The sequence below is a fragment of the Peromyscus leucopus genome, chromosome 13, assembly GCF_004664715.2.
Source record: "Peromyscus leucopus breed LL Stock chromosome 13, UCI_PerLeu_2.1, whole genome shotgun sequence".
Lineage (NCBI taxonomy): Eukaryota > Metazoa > Chordata > Mammalia > Rodentia > Cricetidae > Peromyscus > Peromyscus leucopus.
Window position 1 is genome coordinate 9,930,064 of NC_051074.1, and position 20,950 is coordinate 9,951,013.

The 20,950-nt window shown below is 55.5% G+C and overlaps 1 protein-coding gene across 17 annotated transcripts in view; it reads right to left on the reverse strand.

Annotated features, from left to right (window-relative positions):
• Kif1a (kinesin family member 1A) overlaps positions 1 to 20,950 on the reverse strand; it is an 88,171-nt gene that overhangs the window by 12,406 nt on the left and 54,815 nt on the right. For 10 of the 17 annotated variants that reach the window (XM_028890659.2, XM_037210133.1, XM_028890658.2 and 7 more), the window contains 12 exons: positions 17,426 to 17,544; positions 13,795 to 13,880; positions 12,812 to 12,950; positions 12,544 to 12,712; positions 12,285 to 12,375; positions 11,808 to 11,926; positions 11,031 to 11,086; positions 10,173 to 10,281; positions 9,703 to 9,769; positions 9,520 to 9,604; positions 7,282 to 7,387; positions 5,054 to 5,080 (listed from right to left, as the gene is read on the reverse strand). In XM_028890659.2, coding sequence (XP_028746492.1) covers positions 5,054 to 5,080; positions 7,282 to 7,387; positions 9,520 to 9,604; positions 9,703 to 9,769; positions 10,173 to 10,281; positions 11,031 to 11,086; positions 11,808 to 11,926; positions 12,285 to 12,375; positions 12,544 to 12,712; positions 12,812 to 12,950; positions 13,795 to 13,880; positions 17,426 to 17,544 — 1,173 coding nt within the window. The remainder of the gene's footprint in view (positions 1 to 5,053; positions 5,081 to 7,281; positions 7,388 to 9,519; positions 9,605 to 9,702; positions 9,770 to 10,172; positions 10,282 to 11,030; positions 11,087 to 11,807; positions 11,927 to 12,284; positions 12,376 to 12,543; positions 12,713 to 12,811; positions 12,951 to 13,794; positions 13,881 to 17,425; positions 17,545 to 20,950) is intronic. The other 7 variants (XM_037210132.1, XM_028890664.2, XM_037210134.1 and 4 more) reach the window with 1 other exon arrangement.

Below are 20,950 nucleotides of genomic sequence, written 5' to 3' on the forward strand. Positions count from 1 at the left end.
AGAGAACCTCGGCTGACCCCGAACGGCCTCTGTTATCTGCTCTGCTCCCCATCGCCTTGCAGACCCTCCAAGTACAGCTGAAGAAACAGGTCTAGGGCAGGCAAAGTCCCTCCAAGGCCCATCACCAACTGCTTTGGCTGTGACCCCTCTGGAGCCTCCTGAGCCCATGTCTACTGTGCATACTCCCTTGGCCTCCCCATAGACATGGCATTCCTGGGGCCCCATTCCAATAGACGGGACATGAAACATCTAATCTGCACCATGCAGTGTGTGGGGCCGGTAACATAGGGTCTTCAAAGGAAAGGTTGGCCAGCAAGGCTCCTTCTAAAGCCAGAGCCAGAGCCTAAGGATGTAGTAGCTTGGGCTCCGGGCAATGTCCTGACTCCAACTGGCTTATTTGACCCGAAGGGACACCAGGAGGCCTACTGTGTGGTTCTCTTCTCTCCTAAGAGGACACAGCTGTCCTTGCAAAGCCTACAAACAGGACAGCCAAATTCAGACCTGTAATACAGCAGGCGTAGTGTTCAAGCAGGGAACGAACCACCTGTGAGTACTGCAGATTCACTATGCAAGGATTGGCCACAAACAGGACAGTGGGTACGGTGGAACAACTGCCTTGTCTACCTCCATTATCATCACAGACCTGGGCAAGTGACTCCACGCCACCGCGTGTTTGTAAATTAGGAACATGCATTTCCCCAGTCTGACCAGAATGATACTTGTGAATGTCCTTGTGAAGGTAGCTGCACTTCCTGGCCTGGCCTCCAGAGGGCAGGCATGAGCACATCAGGTGCTAGAGAGCAGCAGATCCTACTGTCTGCCATACCGTGAATGGAAGGAGGACATCGACGGATTGAAATGGATTCCCTGTGTCAACTATGACCATAAAAGATAAAACCAGGAGGCCATGGAGGGAGACTTCTCATCACAACTGCCTGCAAGTGACTGTCACAAGACGGTCACAACCAGGAGCTTGCATGGGTGCTGCTGCAAGCTTGTCTCGTCAACCTACTGCTGACGTCTCTTGGTATTGATCACTGTGACTAAAGATCACTGTTTCAAAATAACTGATGCAATCCAAAAATGAAAAACTTAAAAAAAAAAAAAAAAACTTCCTCTTGCTCATGCTCTCTGAATCAGCTTGTGGGTTACGATGACACTTTTGTAAATAAATGTTGTCACTCCTTGGCGACGCTCTCTGCCTGCTGCTGCTGCTGCTGGCTATGGAAGTGTATTTAAACTGCACCATGACTCTGACTCTTAGATCTTGAGGGGATCCCAGCCACAGCCTGGGCAGCTCCTTCCGCCGTGGGGGAAGGGCTTGATGGCATGATTGACAACAAACTGAGAACAGGGAAGCGTTCCAGGGATCACCTTGGAGACCCCGTGTAAAAGGTCTACATAGGACACAACGCACGGCCAAGCACAAATCCCACCCGTGGCTCCAGATCTGATGGCCCATGACAGTGGCCACACGCAGCTGGACCCTCTCCGAGGACTGCCATGGCAGGAGAACCACCAGGCTGCATTGCTGCCCCCCGAAAACGCCCTCTGGAGGCTGGACCAGCCACCTTAGCAAGCTGTGCTCTGAACCCTCCCTGCCGGTTAATGGTGGCTCTCTGCCTCCCTGGCTGGGTCCTGATCAGATCATCCTGGCCTGCTTTCTCACTCTTCAAGGTCACCTGTGGTTCCTTCAAGGGTCCCACCCTTTGGGGGAACTAGGAGGCTAGAACCTGAACCCTAACCTGAAGACATATTCAGCAGATCCAGACAGGCAAAGGGGAGATGGAGACAAGCAGGTGAGGAGGACACCTAGATGAGGAGGTGCTGCTCACCATGACAGGATGGTAAGCAAGCCAGAGAGAGGGCATGTAGTTGCGGAGAGCCTCTTCCTGATACACAGACCATAGGGATGTACAGGAACCCAGGAAAACAGAGTGTGGCTCTATCTAAGATCTGCCTGGCAAGTGCTGGGGCCACAGCCCAGCAGAGGCATTCAGAGCTGGTAATGACTTCTGTACCTGGAAGACGGCCTTCATTCCATGACCCACCCCCACACACTCCACATTGGCACGCCCAGTCTTGATAGTCACTATCCTTGGGGGAGGACTCACTTTGGCCAGACCCACCTTTAGGGAAATCCTGGTTAGTTGCCCCTGACTCTCCTCTTGTATTCATGGGACCCCTTTCCACTCCCAGCCTGGTTGAATTCCTCCTTACTGGTGCATTTCTCCATAGGGCCAAGCCCTCAACAAGGAAGTTCAGGAGCTGGATCCTGATGCAAAGCTCTTTGCTATCGCCCACCCACACCCCAGGGCCTCAAGGCAAGGACAGAGCTTGCTCAGTCTGCCTCTGCAGTGGGGGTGGGGTGAAGGAGTGTCCAATCGGCTTTAGTGTCTGTGGACCCCACAGTTCCAGATGCAGCTCAGAGGACTGGAGGGATGCCTCAAAGGACGAATGCTATGATCTCACAAATACATCAGGAGAGATAGACAGGGAAATAGTTTTCCATGAGACCCCACATCTGGCCCTCCCAGGAGGCTAGAGAACTCTCAGAGCTTTAGAAAAATGAGTTCTGAAGCTTGGTAGATGAAAAGTGCCAAGATCCAGCTGCTTCTCTGCTTCCTGTGGATGCTTCAGAAGGACCCGGCTTTAAAGGACCTGCTGCCCCTTATACCCATCCAGGAGAATGCCATAACTCAGCGTAGGCAGGATATGAAGCCATTGAAAGAGCACAGGATGGGCAGACTGAGTGTCTTTTAAAATGTGGATAAGAAGTCATAAACTCCCATGCTAACACTCCACAACTCTCATGGAGTCCCTGTGTGTGACCCACAGTGTCTTGGTGTGGTCCCTCATGGATCAGGATAAAAACCACGAATTTGCTCAGGAGCTCTGCATTTTGACACCAAAGGCCACTGTCAGTGACAATAACGGTTCGGAACTGAGAGCTTTGCATGAATCAGCCAATTCATCACGGCCTGCAGCTGTCACAACCTCCCATGCCCAGGGCAGGACTAACCTCCAGAAAGTTCTGGCACTTTCATGTCCCTCTTTAGTTAGCAAGTGACTCAATGAGGCTGCCTCTAGCTCAGCTGGGTGGTCCCAGGATCACATGGGATAAGGCTTCTCCCTTTTCATAGCCATGATGGCATTACTGGCCACCACAATGGATCCCTGTCCTGTAGAACTGGTTTTGGGAGGAAGCTTGAGTTCCAGTCTAATGACAGAAAGACTTCCTTCCTTCCTTCCTTCCTTCCTTCCTTCCTTCCTTCCTTCCTTCCTTCCTTCCTTCCTTCCCTCCCTCCCTTTTTCCTTCCTCTCTCTTTCTTTCTTCCTTCCTTTCTTCCTTCCTTCCTTCCTTCCTTCCTTCCTTTCTTTCTTTCTTTCTTTCCTTCCTTCCTTCCTTCCTTCCTTTCTTCCTTCCCCTCCCTTCTTCCTTCCTTCCCTCTCTCCCTTCTTCCTTCCTTTCCTTCCTCCCTTCCTTCCTTCCCTCTCATGAGGTCAAGCACTAGGCCGGTTACTAACACTCCTGGAGGCACTAGATATCTGTTGCTGGAACTACCTGGTCCAGTTAAGAAGACCTCTCTAACACACAGAGGCCGCCAGCAGATGGATGCCCAGTTCTGTTTTGGTCTGAGCATAGATCACTTGCCTCCAAAGCCAGGCCACATGCCACCTCCTCCAGTGAGCCCACCCAGCTGATCTTGGTAGGGAGAAATGCTCAGGCTTGGCAGGGCTGTGTCCTCTGCTTGCATGTGACCACCACTCCAGGTGTCTCTTGAGGAGGTTTCTGCCTCCTTTAGCCCCAGGTCCCCAGGGAGTGTCCACTCGGCTCTTGGCCCACAGTATCACGTGAAAAAGATCTGGCCAATAACTCAAATGTGTTCCACACCTATTATGGCCCAAGGAATATGCTCCAAAGAACCTCTGTTCTATAACCCCATTGAGTCTCCTTCTGGGGCTCCCACTCCCAGGTACCCAGGCAAGGCAGCAAATGAATACTTTCTGCTCAGACCGTGACAGCCATGACCACAAGGACACACCTGAAGTCCCGGCTTTGCCCACTCCACCCTAGAGCTCTGTGTAGGTGGAGCAGCTTACAGGTTGAAGCGTTTATGACTTTAAGAAAGCTGACCCGTGAGACAGATAGCCACCACGAAGCTCTGGCCACCGTCCTGCCAGTGCCCAGAAGGTGGCATCTTGCTTGGCCTTCCATTCAGAACAGCCCCAAGTTTTCCCTGGACTCAGTATGGACTCGGGACTTGGAGGCTGTCCTTTCCCAGTGATCACCGAGTCCCGGCACAGGCCAGTGCGAAAGGAAGCCGCAGCAATCTCCCCTACCAGGACCCAGCACTGGTAAGTGAGTCTGAAATGGGCACAAGCCACATTCAAAAGCCTGCTAGTCTCCTCGTGGAGTTAGTGCCTGCCACTTCCAAGAAGCGAGGCCGAGGCCACGGCTGGGGTAAAGTGAGGCTCGCGTGATGTCCCTCTTCCTGACTTGGCCTGGAAAGGGCTCCCTGGCAGCTGTGGAGCACATGGGAGCTCGAGTCTCCTGGCAGTGGGTCCTGTCTGCCCCTTCCCCATGCTCCCGGCTCTGCCTGCTACGACCCCTTGCAGGAAGTGGCTGGCCCTTGGGAGCTGGTGCAGCCCAGCAGCCGGGTTGTCCAGCCTGCATGCGGGAGATACCTGCACCCACTGTGGCCAGGCTAGAGGTTGGCATAGAAGGCAAGGCTGGGATGGGAGGAGCAGGAGCCGGCCAGTGTCTACAGAGGCAGAGAACTACAAAAGCAGCCGAGATCAGGAGTGAAGGCTAGAGGAGGCGGGAGAGACGCAGCCAGGAAGGTGGGGCTGGGGGAGGAGACTAAAAATAAAACCAGAACGCTATTATACCAAGGAAACGAAATTAAAAGGAGGGAGAAACAGGAAGGAAAGGTGAGCAAGTTATGAGTTGAAAAAGCTAGAAATTAAAAATTCCAGGGTTGTGTAGGTGACCGGGGAAGGGGAAGGGAAGGGAAGAGGCTGAAATCAAACCGAGGGACAGAAATGGTACCTAGGTATGTCCGAATCAAGAAACTGCCTGCAAAACACAAACAACCACACGTTAGTGAAGGGCTGCGGGTGGGCAGCGGGACAGCGGGGTAGCGGCAGCAAGCGGCAGCGGCGGGCAGCCGCCTGTGGCTGGCAGACCCACTCAGGGCCAGGGGGGCTGCAAAGCAGGGACCACGGAGCAGGAAGAGGCCCAGGTGTGGCAAAGCGCATGGTAGCCTGAGGCCCTGGGCAGAGCTGGGCCGGGCCCAAGCCTCAGCCTCTACACAGTGGCTGGTCTCTGAGCAGCCTGGCCCTCAAAGGCTCCTAAGATGTCAGCCATGTCCAGGGAACAGGAAGCTGGCCCCAGTGGGCCCTGGGGAGGAGGCCATGGACTAAGGAGCGTGCCTGAGACTTTTCCGGGGTAGGGAAGGCTGGGGTTGCACCAGCAGGAACAGCAAGGGCAGGAGCCAAGCCAGCGGCCACGTCTGTCTTCCCTCTTCCTGGCACCCAGGGGCTCCAGCCTAGGTGTGGGGTTGGACACGGAATAGGACAGAAGCTAGGCAGGCCAGGGCCAGGGCCGAGCCTGGTTAACCAAAGTTCTGTCAGCTGAGGGACAATGAGTCTTGGCCTAGTTGCTCTCAACAGCTGAGCTGGTGGAGAGCGGATGACAAGAAGACACCGGCCACAAGGTCTTCAATACAAGGAGACAACAGGAAGGATGGCCCGGAAGGCTCCCACCTACCCACTGGCCTCCTGGTCCCACCCTTCCTCCTCTGCTCCCAGAATGTCTTGCAGTGGGTGGGTCAGAGGTCAGGGGAGTTAAGTCACTCCCAGACCCCAAAGCACCTCTTAGCATTCAGTGTCAGACGGGGCCTCCCAGTGCCCACCCTCGCCTCCATGGCCCTGAACTCCCATGCCCAGGTACCGTGGCCTACACTCAGGGGCAGCACCCGTATTAGGAGTGGCCATAGGTCCCCTGCCTCAGCAGGGTCCATTTGCAGAGCAAGAGGCGATGGAAGACCAGAGGACGCTCTAGGTCCCGGCTCACGTCGTGGTCTGGCGCTCCTCCTATTCCTCGATGTGAACTCCAGCCTACCCCTCCTAGTGCCGTCTTCCCAAGAGAACACCTCCAGGAGCACAGGGTGAGGAGCAGAGCCACATGTGTACACCCTAGTCTCTGTCCTGTTCACTGTCCCCACTGCCGCCCAGCCCGGGCTCCTGGTTGAGGCTGCCTATGGTGCTTTGGGGAGGACCTGTTCTCCCCAGGTGTCTGTGAAGAAATAGAGCTCTGGACCCAGAAGCTGGAAGAACAAGCCACACCCAGGACTCTGGGTCCATACAATCCCTCACAGGGGTGTGATCCTCCTGCGCCTCTCCAAGGGGTGTCTGTCACACCCTCAAAAAAATGTTTTGCCACAAACAGCCTCAGCTATAGGTCCTGGGTCAGCTCTTGGCTCCTTGGCCTTGGGCCAGGCTGAGGAAGAACCAGGCTGGGGCTCAGCCCCTGCCAAACGCTCCACAAACCCTTGGAAGACTGTGTCCCAGACAATTTTGTCCAGCTGGGCATCCGCCTTGGCAGGGTGACTCCTGCAGTGCCTGGCCGTTGGCAGCCTTTGTGAGGACTGTCATACCCACGCACCTTGGCAAACCCTTCAGGGCTGCCATGAACATCCCAGAGGTCCGCTGCCCCTCTACTGTTCAAATAAAGATGGGAGCTAGGACCCTCTGGAGCTTGGAAAGCCATGAAAAGCATGTGTCCAGTGGTGACCCACAGTCACCCCTCTGTTCAAGCTGCTCAACTGCCAGTTCTGGGGGCTCTGGACTGCCTTCGTGATCCCCACACCCCTGGGACCCCTGCTAGAGACTTCAGACCTGTTCACACCAGCGTGGTCCTCAGAAGCATGGCCTGCATGTTAAGTCTCCCACCCCATGCCACCAACCATCTACCTACAAACTCCCAGGGACAGGACTCTGAGCCTATGCTGGCACTCACCAGGCGACAGACAGGATGACATGAAGAGTATAAACCAGGGATGGGGGACATGCAATCAAGGGAGCAGAAAGACTTGGAGGCCACAGGCCATCGCTCACTGCACTGTCCCTTTAGGTGTTAGAAAGAGGGTATGTAGGCCTGGAGCAGGCCGGGGCATGAGTGGCTGGGTCAGTAGAGACCATGGCAGGCTGGCGGTTGACCTGGGTGGGAGCTGGTCAGCAGGAGTTGTGGTTCTCCCCACCCTTCTCGTGACTCACCGGTCATCCTGGGCTGGGTGGACATATCCCGAGGAGAGGATGTTGAGGGACAAGATGTTGGGGTCAATCAGAGATTCGTCAGTTTCTGGAGTGTTTCGGATGCGACCTGTGGGAAGAGCAGTGGCTGGGTGTCATTGCCCAGGAAGGCTAGTGATCAAGGGATGCTGAGGCCTCTGGACAGAAGCCAGGGTGGCAAGCGGATTCCCTACATGACTGCTGGCCATGAGTAAAAGGCACTAGGGTGGACCAGGAGGCTGATGGAGACCTGGTGGCTCCTGTGACAGAGCCAATGCCTCCCTTCTCTGTCTCCTTCCATAGAGGGCTGCATTCTATTTTTCAACTCTAGTTACACTTTCTGGTGGGTCTCAGCTACCTAGCTTAGCAAGCTACCTGTGGGACGAGGAGGGGATGAACCTACCCCATTTTATGCTTAACATAACAATATGAAGGGAGAAGGCAGCATTGTCCATGTATACGCCCTTTGCTCACTAGCCACTCTTCCAGGGCCTAGGAGATGCCTGCTTTTGGAGTCCATCTGTCTGTCTGTGAGAGAGACACTTCATCTCATAATTCCTCACCCTGGAAGCAACTTTCTGCCCATTGAAAGGAGCACACAGATGACTCACAAGTCCTCTGCTCCAGCAACAGAGTGACCAGCTTCCCTCTCCTCTGCTGCACATCCTGGGCAGTCCTGCCCAGTTCCCTGTAGCTCTACAGCATGAGGATTCTGGGAGGAGGCAATTTGGGGTCCTTCAGCCAGTCCTTTCCTGATGCCGGACTCTCCATTGCTTGGGATACCCATGGCAAGGAGAAGTTTAGGGCAAGGAAAGCCTGCCCAGAGCAGATACTCAACCCTGGGAACTGGCCTTCATAGAGCTCTCCGCCTGAGGATCTGATGGACATACTTGGCAGGACACAAGAGGGAGGTGGGGACTTGGCTAGGATCATCTGTAGTCCTCAAAAGGCCACCTATATGGAGCTCATGCCCCCCAGGGGCTCTTGTCTTTCCTTACTTTGCTGGCCCATCTCCACAATGTCCACTTCACGGGGTCTAAAAGACCCATGCCTCCCTGGGAGCGATGCCAGGCTTGGCTATAACCTGAATGGGACTGAGTGTTCACAGCAGTATCTCCCCTACTTCCCTTAAGTCCCCATTGCCACCCCAAATTGGCAGCTTTTGATGTCTGCATTTTTAGAAGAGGAGAAGAAGAAGGTGAGCTTTAAGGCAGTCTGGGCTGTCCATCTACAGGGGAGGACACGGTGGGGTGGGACACCACTGGGTGACAGCAGAGGCAGAGCTGCCCCCACTCCAGGGATAGCTTGGTTCAGAAGCCAGGTGCTGGGCCTGACCTTGGTCTTGGAACTGATTCAGTTTGGACTCTCCCCATGGGATGCTTTGATCACTGATTTCAGCTTTTTCTGATCCCTGACACAGAGCTTGTAAACCACAAGTGTCCATCCTGGTACCCAGATCAGCTCTCCATAGCCCTGTAGGCTGGGACACAGGATGACAGGTCAGCCTAAGGACACTGGTCCTGAGATCCTGCCTACCAGGACTGGGAGGAGCTTCTAGACAGAGATGCCTTGGCTCCAGGCTAGAGGAGCTACGTCCTGGGACGGATATCTACCCATGTCCCCAAATGAGAGTCTAGAGGACAGCTTGGTAAAGCGGAGTTCAAAAGGGGAGGTCACAGAGAAAGACAGTGTTCTTGTCCTCCCTACAGGATGTGCTAGAGTCCCGACCCCACAGCACAGCGGTGCCATGAGCCAAGCTAAAGTCATCCTGGAGTGAGCGTGGCAGCCCCATGTCTGGGACCATCAAAGCGCATGGAGCCCGCCCGGTAAAGCTGAGGACTGGAGCAGTCTTCCACAAGCTAAGGACACTCAGGACTACAGCCACCTCCCAACACCAGGCAAAGCAGAGAAGAACCCTGCCGCGCCCCAGACAGCCTGCCGGCACCCTGATTTCCAGAACGGTGACACCTGGCAGTTTTCCGTTGTTTTAAGCCATTTGGTTGTACTGTTTCGACTACCCTGGAAGGGCAACACAGATTAGGTAGAAACTTGGTTCTATAGCACAGATCCAGGGCTCTCCTCCCTGACAGGCGATGTGCTGAAGCACAGAAAGGCTTGGTGACCTAGCCAGAGCCACACAGCACAGGACGGAACTGTGGTTAGAACCCAGGGTTTTGTCCCAAATAGTCCACTCCTGAGGTCCCCCCGGCCGGCACCACTCACCCACAACCAGCTCTCGTACTTCCTTCCAGCGGATGTGGCTTCCCGTCTCATGCAACAGCGTCACAGTTATCCGCCTCTGGATGCCCTGTCACATGCCAGGAGAGGGAACCGTCAGGGGGCACTGGGGACACGGGGGACTTTGGAGCAGGGCCAGGTTTGAGGAGGGCAGGTGAGGCTTCCTACCTGGTGGAGAAGGAAGGTCCCCATGCACGGCATCCCTCCACGGTGGTCTACCACAGCAGGGATGTAACTGGAAAAGACAGTGATGGTGAGGTGCAAAACCCCTCTCTGTCCCAGAGCTGAAAGCGGGATCATTGACCACCCCTTGAGGAGAGCAGGTCCTTCTGGGCTGGCTCTCTACAGCAGCTCTCATATTCTCTTTCACACCCTACAAGTCAGAAATCTACACCCAATGACCTGGGTACTGTGTGTAAGGGCTTCTGTGCTCCATGCCTTAAGATTGGGGCACTCAAGGAGAACCTGGTCCCAGACCTCCCCAGACATCAGCTCAGAGCCCACCGACCTTCCCTTCCCATGTTAGCCACTGTGGATTCTCAGCTGCCCTCAGAACAGCGTCCCCAGTGCCCTTCTTCATCACAGACTCTTGGACCCCAAGCTGGTGCCCAACATGGGCACTCTGGGTGCCAACTCACTCGCCATTGGCCTCCAGCTCGCAGATCTCGAAGTAGACCAGCAGGTCGTACTTGCAATGGCAGGGACCTGGGGAAGGCCGCGTCATGGTGCTGAGCTTAGTGGCAGGCACTAGGAAGACAGGAAAGCAATGTCATTATGGGGGTACTGAGGGAGAGCGCCACACAGGCTGCACGGGCAACACATCGCCCAAACAGAGGTGCCCAACTGGCGTACCCACGGCCAGGTCCCCCTAGCTCTGTGCACTCAGGCATGAGAGATCTGGCTCTGGTCTCACATGAGTGGCCACTTATGCTTTCCACACCCACCTAGGAGCACGTGGCCTTTTGCAGCTGGGTATGAGGGTGGTGGCTTGAGACGCCGAGCACCACCAGGGCAGCAGAGACACTTGCTCAGAGGTCCTATCACACGAACAGGACCCTGCTGCCTGGCCTGTTACATGAGCTACCCTTGGCCACAGCAGAATGTATCAGTCCAAGTGTGTCCTTCCAGCACCCACGCCTCGCCCAGGATGCCCTACACTCAGCTCTGATGGCTCTCCAATATGTCTACCTCCTGACCACTTCTGCCCACCCCGCCCCACCTCCATATTCCTGGGCCCAACCATGTCTGTCCACAGCCCCTGCTCTGGGCCCTTCCTCGAAGTCCCTTTCGATTGCTCATCATGTCACCTGTCACTGGGTCTAAATTGTGGACAGGGCTGAAGAGCAGAGCACAAAGCCTGTACACTCCACAAGCCAAGACATGTGCTATGTCATCTGCAGCCTGAAAAACCATTACATTCACAGCAGGTTCAACCACACTTGCACCCATTGTGTGGGCCATCACTGCCCCACTGGACTCGGGAGAGTCTCACCTACCTGGCTTCGATAGCGGCATGACCCGGGGGAAGTGGCGACGTGAGGGCCTCAGGGGGCTGTGGAAGAAAGCCAGAGTGAGCAGACCTAGGCTGGTGTCTGTGAGTCCTGGGGCAGCCCAAGGTAGGGCAGGCTGATTTGAAGCCCATTCATGGATCCCTTATTTCCCTGTTCATCAGACCCAGGAAGAACCCAGGTCTTGGTATACACTTAGATGTGAAAGGAGGAACCCTTGGGGCCCTGGACACCATCCCAGAGGCTCTCAAGGCTCCAGGGACGCAGTGTCCCAAATAATCTCTGTTGCCTCCCTCTTCCATTATCATATCCCGGGTATCCCTCAGCTGTGAGGTCTGCTCAGCTGAAGAGAGAGAGAGTTGGAGAGAAGGGAAGACCTCTCAACATATCTCCAGGCCCCAGGGTGGCTGGCATTCCCATCCCACCTCCTGGACACAGGGTGAGATGGCTTACAGGTAACCTCACACCCTAGCCTCTTGACACTTCCCTCCCTCACCTCCCCCACAAAGAATGAGGGAGTCAGACAGATGTTCCCTTCCTGGAAGTGGTCAGCGGGCAGCAACACCCGGTTATGCCCTGGATGCTTCCCATGCTTGGCTGATGGCAAGGCTCTGACAGCAATGGTCTTTTTAAAGAACCCGGTTCCAAAGGAGAGAGGCAGGCCGGGCCATGCTCTGACCATCCCAGAAAGCTAAGGAGAGGGGATCGGGTACATGGGCTCTGTAGCCTGGAGACAAGGACACTTGGGTGACCTAGGCAGATGACCTGAGCACATCCTTGCAAAGAGGTGGGAATGGGTGCTGCTGGTAGTGGCCGAAGACCTCAAACACAATAGGCTGGCTCTTGATGTACTCGATGAAGGACTTGGTCACCTCTACCGCAATCTAGAGGGAAAAAGGGGGAAGTATGGATTGTATCTGAAAGTATTCAGTATCCATGAAAACACAGCACTCCAGGCCCAGCCAGCCCTCAGCACCAATTCCAGCCATGACATCCCTGGATGCTCTGTGTCTGTGTCTACCCAAGGCTCATTGTGAGCAGCTTTCAGGAGCTCTATTCTGACCCTAGGCTCCAATTTTAAACACTACAGATCCCCCTGCTACCTAACCACAATGCCAGTATCCCAGCATGGCACAGAGGTTCTACAACCTGGTGCCAGACAGCCCCCAGGACAGTCCGTTCAGAGGAGAAAGAATGGATGGGAAGGCCCTTGGGTGTTGGGGGATAAGGGCCAAGACTTACATTTTGGACGTGGTAGAAGCCAAGAGGGGGTCCCCTGCCAGTGTTCTTCAGGGGCTCAGTGGAGAAGGCCTCATCATGGCGGTGGATAAAGCTGCAGATCAAGAAGAAGAACTTGGAGCAAGGACTTGCAGCAAGGACCTGTGGCCTCACTGGGCATTGCATGAGCCTGCATGGCCCCCAGCACAGCCTATGTGGGCTGCACGCCCCTTGGGAGAGCATCCTACTTCCCAGTATCCCAGGGCATGGACAACAGGCTCACTTGAACTGGCAGAAGATGTCGGCATATTCAGCAGAGATGCTGGATGCCTGCAGGACTGTCACGCGGAAGGTGAAGGTGCTGCCTAGACGGAGGTGGTCCAGGGCCGTGTCCAGGGGCCCATCCAGGGCAGACTTCTCAGGGCTGTCTAGGAGGCCTTCGGGAGGCACAGCTGTGGGGAGCCAGAGCAGAGCGTGGGGCCTTTAGATTCCATGCTCTTCAGGCCCTGGTCCCACACATCCATGTCTCCACACAGTCGGGCTGCGCCTACCTGAGCAGGTGTTGTTGTTGACCTCGTCAGCTGAAGGCCCGGAGTCAGCACCCTGACCCTGGCCTTCTACAATGCGCAGCTCCTCCTGGGAGGTCCCTGAGCGGGACATCCCCACCACAGGGCAGGACTCAGACTGAAACTGTGAAGACACAGGGTTGAGAAAGCCCGGGAGCAGCTAGATGGCTGAGCTAAAGCCTCCCTGTCACAGGCTATAGAGATCTGTGCCTCGGGGCCTGGGTCTCGGGCCCTGAGCCAGCCTTGCCACTGACCTCCAGATGAAGCCACCCACCTCTCTAGACCACTCACTCTACTTCCGACTCTCTGGTTTAAATGAGCTGAGGTGTGAAATGCCTGAGAAGAACACTCTGCCTGCCTCAATGCAAGAGGCATAGTGAAGGGAAACCAGAAACCATTCCTGGCCTTCAGTTCTACCAACCAGGGCACTTCCTGTGGCAGGTCACAGGCAGCTCTTCCATCTTGAACATCCTCAGACTGAGATCTGAAGCTAGACAGCTAAATAAGCCACCCGGGGAGGGGCACTGCATGGGATTAATCCCTCTAATGGCTCCTCAGATAGCCTTTTCTGTGGGGGTCAGAGGGTGGCCTCAATGGGGTTGTCCTCATTCTCACAGGTTTTGGGGAAGGCAGGAAGAAGGATGGTAGAAGTTATAGTATGCTTTGGGAACCCCGAGAACAGCTAACCCAAGAGAAGGGAGAATGGGGGGTGCCTATTCTAAAAGCTGGCTCTACTTACCAGCTCTACGCCTTGCTGTGTGAGATTCAGGAAGATGGTTGGACCAAGTGGGTCCTGATAAACTGGGGGAGGGACATTGTGTGTTTGAGACAGCCAGGGATGGGGCAGGCACAGCGCTCAGGGAGAGAGAAAAGACTCCAAGCCCATGGGACCCTGCCAGGGCTGGCCCTTAGAGCCTAGGGTTCAGGGGAAGGGGTTCCTCAGTACACAAGGCAAGCCTTCACAGTACCTTTTCAAAATGCTGGTCATCAAAGGAGATTTTAGCAGTTCCTGACTGACGGACACCTGAGCCATAATCCGGAGCCTCTTCGTCAGCTGCGAGAGGAATAAGCAAGTGGTTGGCCAACCTGTTTTCCGTAGTGGACAGAGCCGGGCCAAATGGCCCAGGACCCTGGAGAGGGTATAGGAACCAGGGGACCAGATTCTTAACTGCACTGGGCAGCCAGCCTCACCTGCAGTGGCTCAGGAGTCACCAGGACACGCTGACCACCAGCCTATGTTGCCTCAGGCATGTCCTTGTCAAGACTCACTCATCCTGAGTCACGAGCCCCACAGTCTCTGACCCTGACCTGCCTGTCCCAGGTGCTCAGGGAGAGCGGGAGGCTCTCGATCCCCTCCACCACCCTCTTCAGAGCCCATGGGTCCTACCGTGCCACCTCCAGCATTGTGGCTTCTCCTCTGCCACCACCCAGTCAGCCAACAGTGTCTGATAGCCAGGGCCAGCCCCAATGGCAATCGGTGGATGAGCTGACCCCAACCCATGGTCACAGGACAGGGCCGGGGTGACAAGACTGTGTGTTTCCTAAATTCCTTTCTTCCATGGCCACAGACGGGGAAATATTACTTGTGACCCCAAATACACAAAAACCTAATTATCTTCATAAAAGATCTGGGGACCCACACAGATCAGAATTCATCATGTCCCCTTTTCCTGAATATGACTTGGAGGACAGCGGGGCTGTGGCTCCTCACAGGCCTGGGCTCTGAGCTTCATACATCTTCCTAACAATCAGTCCTATCTGATATACCTTCCAATATAACTATCTGATATACAGAGGACCCACTGAGTTCCACTGGGTTTAGAGTGGTGGCCCTTGGAGGTAAACCTGAGCTTAAATTTGGAGATAGGGCCATTCACCAGCTCTCATAATGACCCTCTAGAGGGCCCTTCTCACCAAGAACAGAGCAAGAAAGCCACTGTCCTCTACAAGGGCCATGGGCAAGCCCCTTGGCCTCTAGGAATACATGGACAAAATGGAGACATCTACCCAGTGTGGTTGGGAGCTGCTAGACTAGAGAGGAGAAGGAGGGCCTTGCAAGATGGAGAGGAAGGACCCCAGGAAAGAGGCACCCTTAAGTGAGGACATCTTAGTCTCAGCAGTGTGGCCAGGGTGGTGTTGAAGTGTGGCTTCTTCTAGCAGCTCGGAATCCATCCACTCCTGGCTTTCCCTGCTAGATGGGACCTTTTGGACCATCACTGAGGGAAACAGTGACTAGACTATGCTCATCTAAGCAATCTTGGGTACATCATGGCTGGTAATAGGTGGGAGTGGGGGAGGGCATTTAGAAATCACAGGCTAAGGAGAGTTTGAAAATATAGCTAATTATTAGCTTAATTAGTAGAACTGAAGTCACCTAATGTGGCCAGAATGCCAGGGAAGAGGTGATTAGACATTTCAGAGGAGAGGAGGAAGAGGTATTTGAAGGTCAGAGGTATGAGAACCTGGGTGTGAGAACCCGGGGTGCAAGAACCCGGGGTGTGAGAACCCGGGGTGCAAGAACCCAGGTGTGAGAACCCGGGGCATGAGAACCTGGATGTGAGAACCCAGAGTGTGAGAACCCAGGGTGTGAGAACCCGGGGTGTGAGAACCCGGGGTGTGAGAACCTGGGGTGTGAGAATCCAGGGTGTGAGAACCCGGGGTGTAAGAACCTGGAGGGTGAGAACCCGGGGTGCGAGAACCCGGGTGTGAGAACTTGGGGTGTGAGAACCTGGAGGGTGAGAACCTGGGGTGTGAGAACCCGGAGTGTGAGAACCCGGAGGGTGAGAACCCGGGGTGCGAGAATCCGGAGGGTGAGAACCCGGGATGCAAGAACCCGGGGTGCGAGAACCCGGGGTGTGAGAACCCGGGGTGTGAGAACCCGGGGTGTGAGAACCTGGAGGGTGAGAACCCGGGGTGTGAGAACCCGGGGTGCGAGAACCCGTGTGTGAGAACCCAGGGTGTGAGAACCCAGAGTGTGAGAACCCGGGATGTGAGAACCCGTTGTGTGAGAACCTGGGGTGTGAGAACCCGGGAAGCAAGAATCCGGAGTATGAGAACCTGAGGTGTGAGATCCCGAGTGTGAGAATGCGGGGTGTGAGAACCCGGGATGTGAGAACCCGGGGTGTGAGAACCGGGGTGCGAGAACCGGGGTGCGAGAACCCGGGGTGCGAGAACCCGGAGGGTGAGAACCCGGGGTTTGAGAACCCGGGGTGTGAGAACCCGGGGTGCAAGAACCCAGGGTATGAGAACCGGGGTGTGAGAACTCAGGAGTGTGAGAACCCGGGGTGTGAGAACCCGGGGTGCGAGAACTCGGAGGGTGAGAACCTGGGGTGTGAGAATCCGGGGTGTGAGAATCCGGGGTGTGAGAACCTCGGGAAGGGTGAGAACCTGGGGTGTGAGAACTCGGGGAGGGTAGTCTGAAAACCTGTGGCACATAAAAACCTGGGGGTACATTGGTGGTGTTTGGGTGTGATTAGCTCTGCGGTAGGAGAACTTGGGGTATTGTGGATCCGAGAGTTTGAGAATGAGGGGGGCAGTGAGGACATGATAACCTGCAGGTAGGAGAGCCTGGTGGTTAGACAGTCTGGAGCGTATGAGAACCCGGGCGTGTCTAACACACTGGGGGGGGGTGGCCTTCTCCAGATCCTCCATGTGCCCACGCTGAGCCAGCCCCAGACTAACCATGGCCAACCTGCAGCGTCCCACTTAGTCCCCTCTGTTCCTTTGTCTCCCCCTCTCCCCAGGTGCCAGGAAGCCATGGAACAAAGACAGTGAGTACTCCAGGAAGAGAGACCATGGTCTCGGGCAGAGGAAGGAGTCTCCAAGCTGCCATTACAGTAGACATTACCACTGACCTGCGGCTACCTTTTGGGTCACGACCCTCCCACTGTTCTCGGAGGCCCTACACATGTTCTCACCATGTAGGAAGTGCGTTATAGGCCCATAGGTGAGCAAACTGAGGCCCAGGGCCTTGTGCAGCTGGCTAATCCTGGTACTTCCTGGTCATTCCAGAGGGATGGGTAGTGAAAACATCTCTCTCTTTTACAACGGGAGAGACTCTATTTTCAGGCCACAAATGAGGAGGGAGAATCTGCAGCCTCCAGCTTAGACCTGTGCCTGAGACCAGGAGCTAAGGGAGGAACATAGAAGAGAAACTGAGGCAGCTGTTGAGAGCCACTCTGGCCAGGGACTGGGAGTCTGCAGGCTCCCTTGGCTGTGGAGAAAAGTGGGTAGTGGGTAGATTGCTGACAAGGCAATCTCTGGGTCCACCTGATCTGTGGGAGAGGCGAGGACTCCACTCCAGGTCAGGCTCGAGGCATCCTGGGCTGAGCCTGCCTGCCTGAGATGTCGCTATCTAGTCTGGGAGAGTCTAGGAGGCCAGAGCCAAGGGCTCAGTGCAGGCGACTTTTGCTTCTCTCCGCACCTGCCCACCTGTCTGTGAAAGGGGGAAACGTTTCATGCTGGCCACAGGGAGGCGGGGAGTCCTGGGTAAGGCCAGCTTCATACTGGATCCTGCACAGTGTCCCTCCTCCCGCCATGGCCCACAAAGGCAAAGCCCCGCAAGGGACTCCGCCGCGCACCACCTGGACCCCCACACACCTGAGATCGCCTGCACTGCCACACGGAGGAAGCCTTTCACCTCTCCCTTTTCGCTGACGATGGCCACGCGGTGCACCAGGGGCACAGGGTACAGCAGGTTGCTCAGGTACACGAAGGCCCTGCAGGAGCAGAAGCCATAGTCACGGGCGACCCTCGGGGTGTGACTCTGAGCTACAGCAGCGACACCAAGGCCAGCTCACACACAACAATGAAGCTGCAAAGCAGAGGAGCGAAGCGGCGGGACAGCCAGGGCGGACGCACGCACGCACGCAGCGAGGCGGGCTGGGGCCAGGCAAGGGGGTGAGGGAGGAGGGCTGTCGGTGCCCAGAGGAGACACGAGGTGAAGGTGCAGAGAGGAGGGAAGGGGCCTCCGTGGGTGGAGGGCACAGCCCAGCTCAGCCTGGACGCGGCTGTCTGAGGGCAGCTGGAGAGAGGGTGTCAGCCTGCTTCAAGGGCCGGAGGACCCGAGCTGAACGGGGACCTGCTAACAAGCCTCAACCCTTCGAGGACGGACGCCTCTTTCCCACTGGGCGCCATCAAGCACCTCCTCCATGGAGTGCCTTTCACCAAGACCTGTGCCCGCTCGGCTGACCTGGAGGTCAGACGCGAGCCATCGCTAAGCGTCATCCTTCTCGGGGCAGGTGCGACTCAGAGTGTGTGGCCATCACTCAGAAGCCGGTGCTATGCCCTGACCCTCACTGTCTATAGATACCACCTCTCTCAAGAGTCTTGCTGGAGCTCCCTCAGCTGGCCTCTCCATCACTCTGCCTCTCCCACTGTCCCAGAGGGTTGTAGGGAACCTGTCACATACAAGTTCCCAGTGATGGGAAGGGCCTCCGCGATGCCTGAACTCCTTACAGAATCATCTAAGCCCTAAGAGGTTCAAGACGGCCAGCCCCATCTTACTGCCCCTACGTTCAGCCTGCATCTGGCCACAGGGGCCGATGGGTTCCTGTTATCTGTCTACTCTCCTGACAACAGCCCATTTGCACTCTCCTCTCAGCCACATCTTCTGACTTTAAGAATCTGTCTGTAGACTTTCTGGGTTTCTGTGCTTTTAATATATGACCGAGCTTCAGCAAGTTGTTCTAGCAAAATCCTCAAAGTCAGGCCTCAGATGGTAGGAGGCAGCCCTCCTCCAGGGGCCTTAGTGGTTCCCCCAACTTTCCCTAGCACGGTGCCCTCTCAGGAAGAGTACTAGCCCAACCCCCTCTGTTCAAGGTACCAGTTGGGGAAGTACTGTGGAAAGGATGTGGACTGTGCTAGCTGTTCTGGTCCCCTGAGCCAGACTGAAACCCACCTCTGCCAAGGCCCTGACATCCTAGAGGGCCCACGAGGCAGTGCCACAGAGCTTGCTTGGAATCAGCAGAGCACAGGTTCTGGGCTATCCAGATGTGCCCTACTAGCACTACAGAGATACCCCCAGCTCTGTGAGCACCCACAGGGAGGCTCATAGATTTTATACACTCACTGCTTAATCCTCCCCCACTGTCCAGAACTCGGGGTTCTGGAGCAGTACTCAGATAGGTAGACTGAGGCAGGGCAAGGCCATGTCTAAGTCATATGGTAAGGCTCCTGTAGTGGGTAGCTATTCCAGCTTTGACCTGGAAGTACTACCCCTAGGGAGGCTTCTGGTAACTGCCATGCCTACCTATGACCTGGGGCGGGGCTGAGACGGGAACCCTTAAGACCGGAGATCAGGATGTGCAGAGCCTCCTGGTTGCTCGTGATACTGCATGCTGGATGGAAGACCGAGTCAGAGTTCTCCAGAGAACCCCACTGGACTGCACCTCACCTCTCCCGGATCCTGTAACCAACCCCTTTAGTGGCTGTAAGTTAACCCCAAAATAAACCTCCTTTTAACTATGTGGAGTTGCCTTGTTAAATCTCCCTATGGGGCCTATTGTAAAATGGGGTTGACCCCAGAGACCGCAGGACCCAAAGAAGAAATACACATGCTGGGACAGCACCTGCTCCCCGATGCCCGGAAGGTAGTTTATCAAGTATGTCTTAACAGTGATGCCCCTCAGTTTAGCTATCTATGCTCTCCTCTTTTATGGATGTAAAAAGTCTGGAGTCCAGCAGGGCCCATTAGAGCTGGTAGAATATGGCACTCAGGCTCATTTCACAAGAGAAGAAAACGATGCATAGAAATATCAGGCAGTAGCCAGGAGTGGCAGCAAGGGCCAGAGCTAGGATGGGACCTGCAAGTTGCCCTCTAGGGAGCTCTCAACTCTGTTGTTCATTGCTCGTCAGTGCAACTAATCATGTATAAATCTGTATCTCCATCTTTCAGAACTTCCATCAGAGAGGGAAAATCCAGGCTGCCGTGGCCCACATCCAAACTGTAGGAACGAAGTGGCCCACATCTAACCCTAATCTCCCACTGGAGGCTGAGGTTATGTACTGAAAGAGACCCATTTGTGGCCAAAGCCCCTGGAGCCTCCCTGACCTCATGATCCCTGCACAGCTCATGGGAACTGTGGGTCTAGTTGCAGCTGTGGGGCCAGATGTTGTAGAAGACAAAAAGGATGCAATGCCTCCTCCCCTCTATACGATCTACATGACCAACCCAGTCCACTTGGCACTGTGGTGAAGTCAATCGGCTAGAGGAGACCTCTGGGCCTGGATTGCCTCCCAGGGGCAGCACGGGTTTTGAAGAGGCCACAAGCTGAATCTGGAAGACTTCTGTGCCCCACTCTGAGTAGAACTCACTCAGCCAGCACCCCTGGAGATGAGGGCACCCAGGCAGACACTACTCAGGGGGACAATAGACTCTAGCCTTCCTCTTACCTGTTCTCTGGGCACCAGAAACAACTAGAAGACAGTGTAAGCCACTGCAGGGTCAGAGAACACAGCCCTTGCCAACCTTGGCATGCCAACCAGCCAAACACCCAGCTGCTCTCAGGGTCGAAGAACACTGTCCACAGCCACACTGGCAAAGACAGGTGGTCCAGATAAGGAGGCCCAGCATGGAGCTAAGAGGCTCCGGGCTGCATGGAGCTATCAGTGCAGGCTCTTACTGGGTCAACATTTACCCATCTGGTGCCCTCTCTAGCTCCTCCCCCAGAGGAGCTTGTCCTGTCTCTGCAGTACCTGCCCCATGCCCCCATCCTCTGGATGTGTGTTCGCTAGGAAATGGGAGCCTCTGGACTCACTGCATCAGCTAACTCACCCACATCCTCGGGCCACCGGACGCCTAACCATCAGAGACCCTGGATGTGAGGAGGGACCCTGGTTATGGCCATGAGACCACTGCCCCGATCCAGAGCACCTTGAAGCAGGCTCAAGTACCCGAAAGAGGCGGGGAGGGAAGAACGGGCAGAGCGGCACGTGTGGCGAGGCCGGAGGGAGGAGGCAGCGCTAACCACAGATTGGTGAGGTGCAGAAACGCATGCTGGGACCCAGGGAAGCCTTTCCAGAGGGGACGAGAGTGGGCACCCCAATTTCGCTTAAGCTTTGGAGAGAGAGCCAGCAGCTACCAGAGGATAAAAGGAAAACCAAGGTGGAGCCCTCCTCAGGACT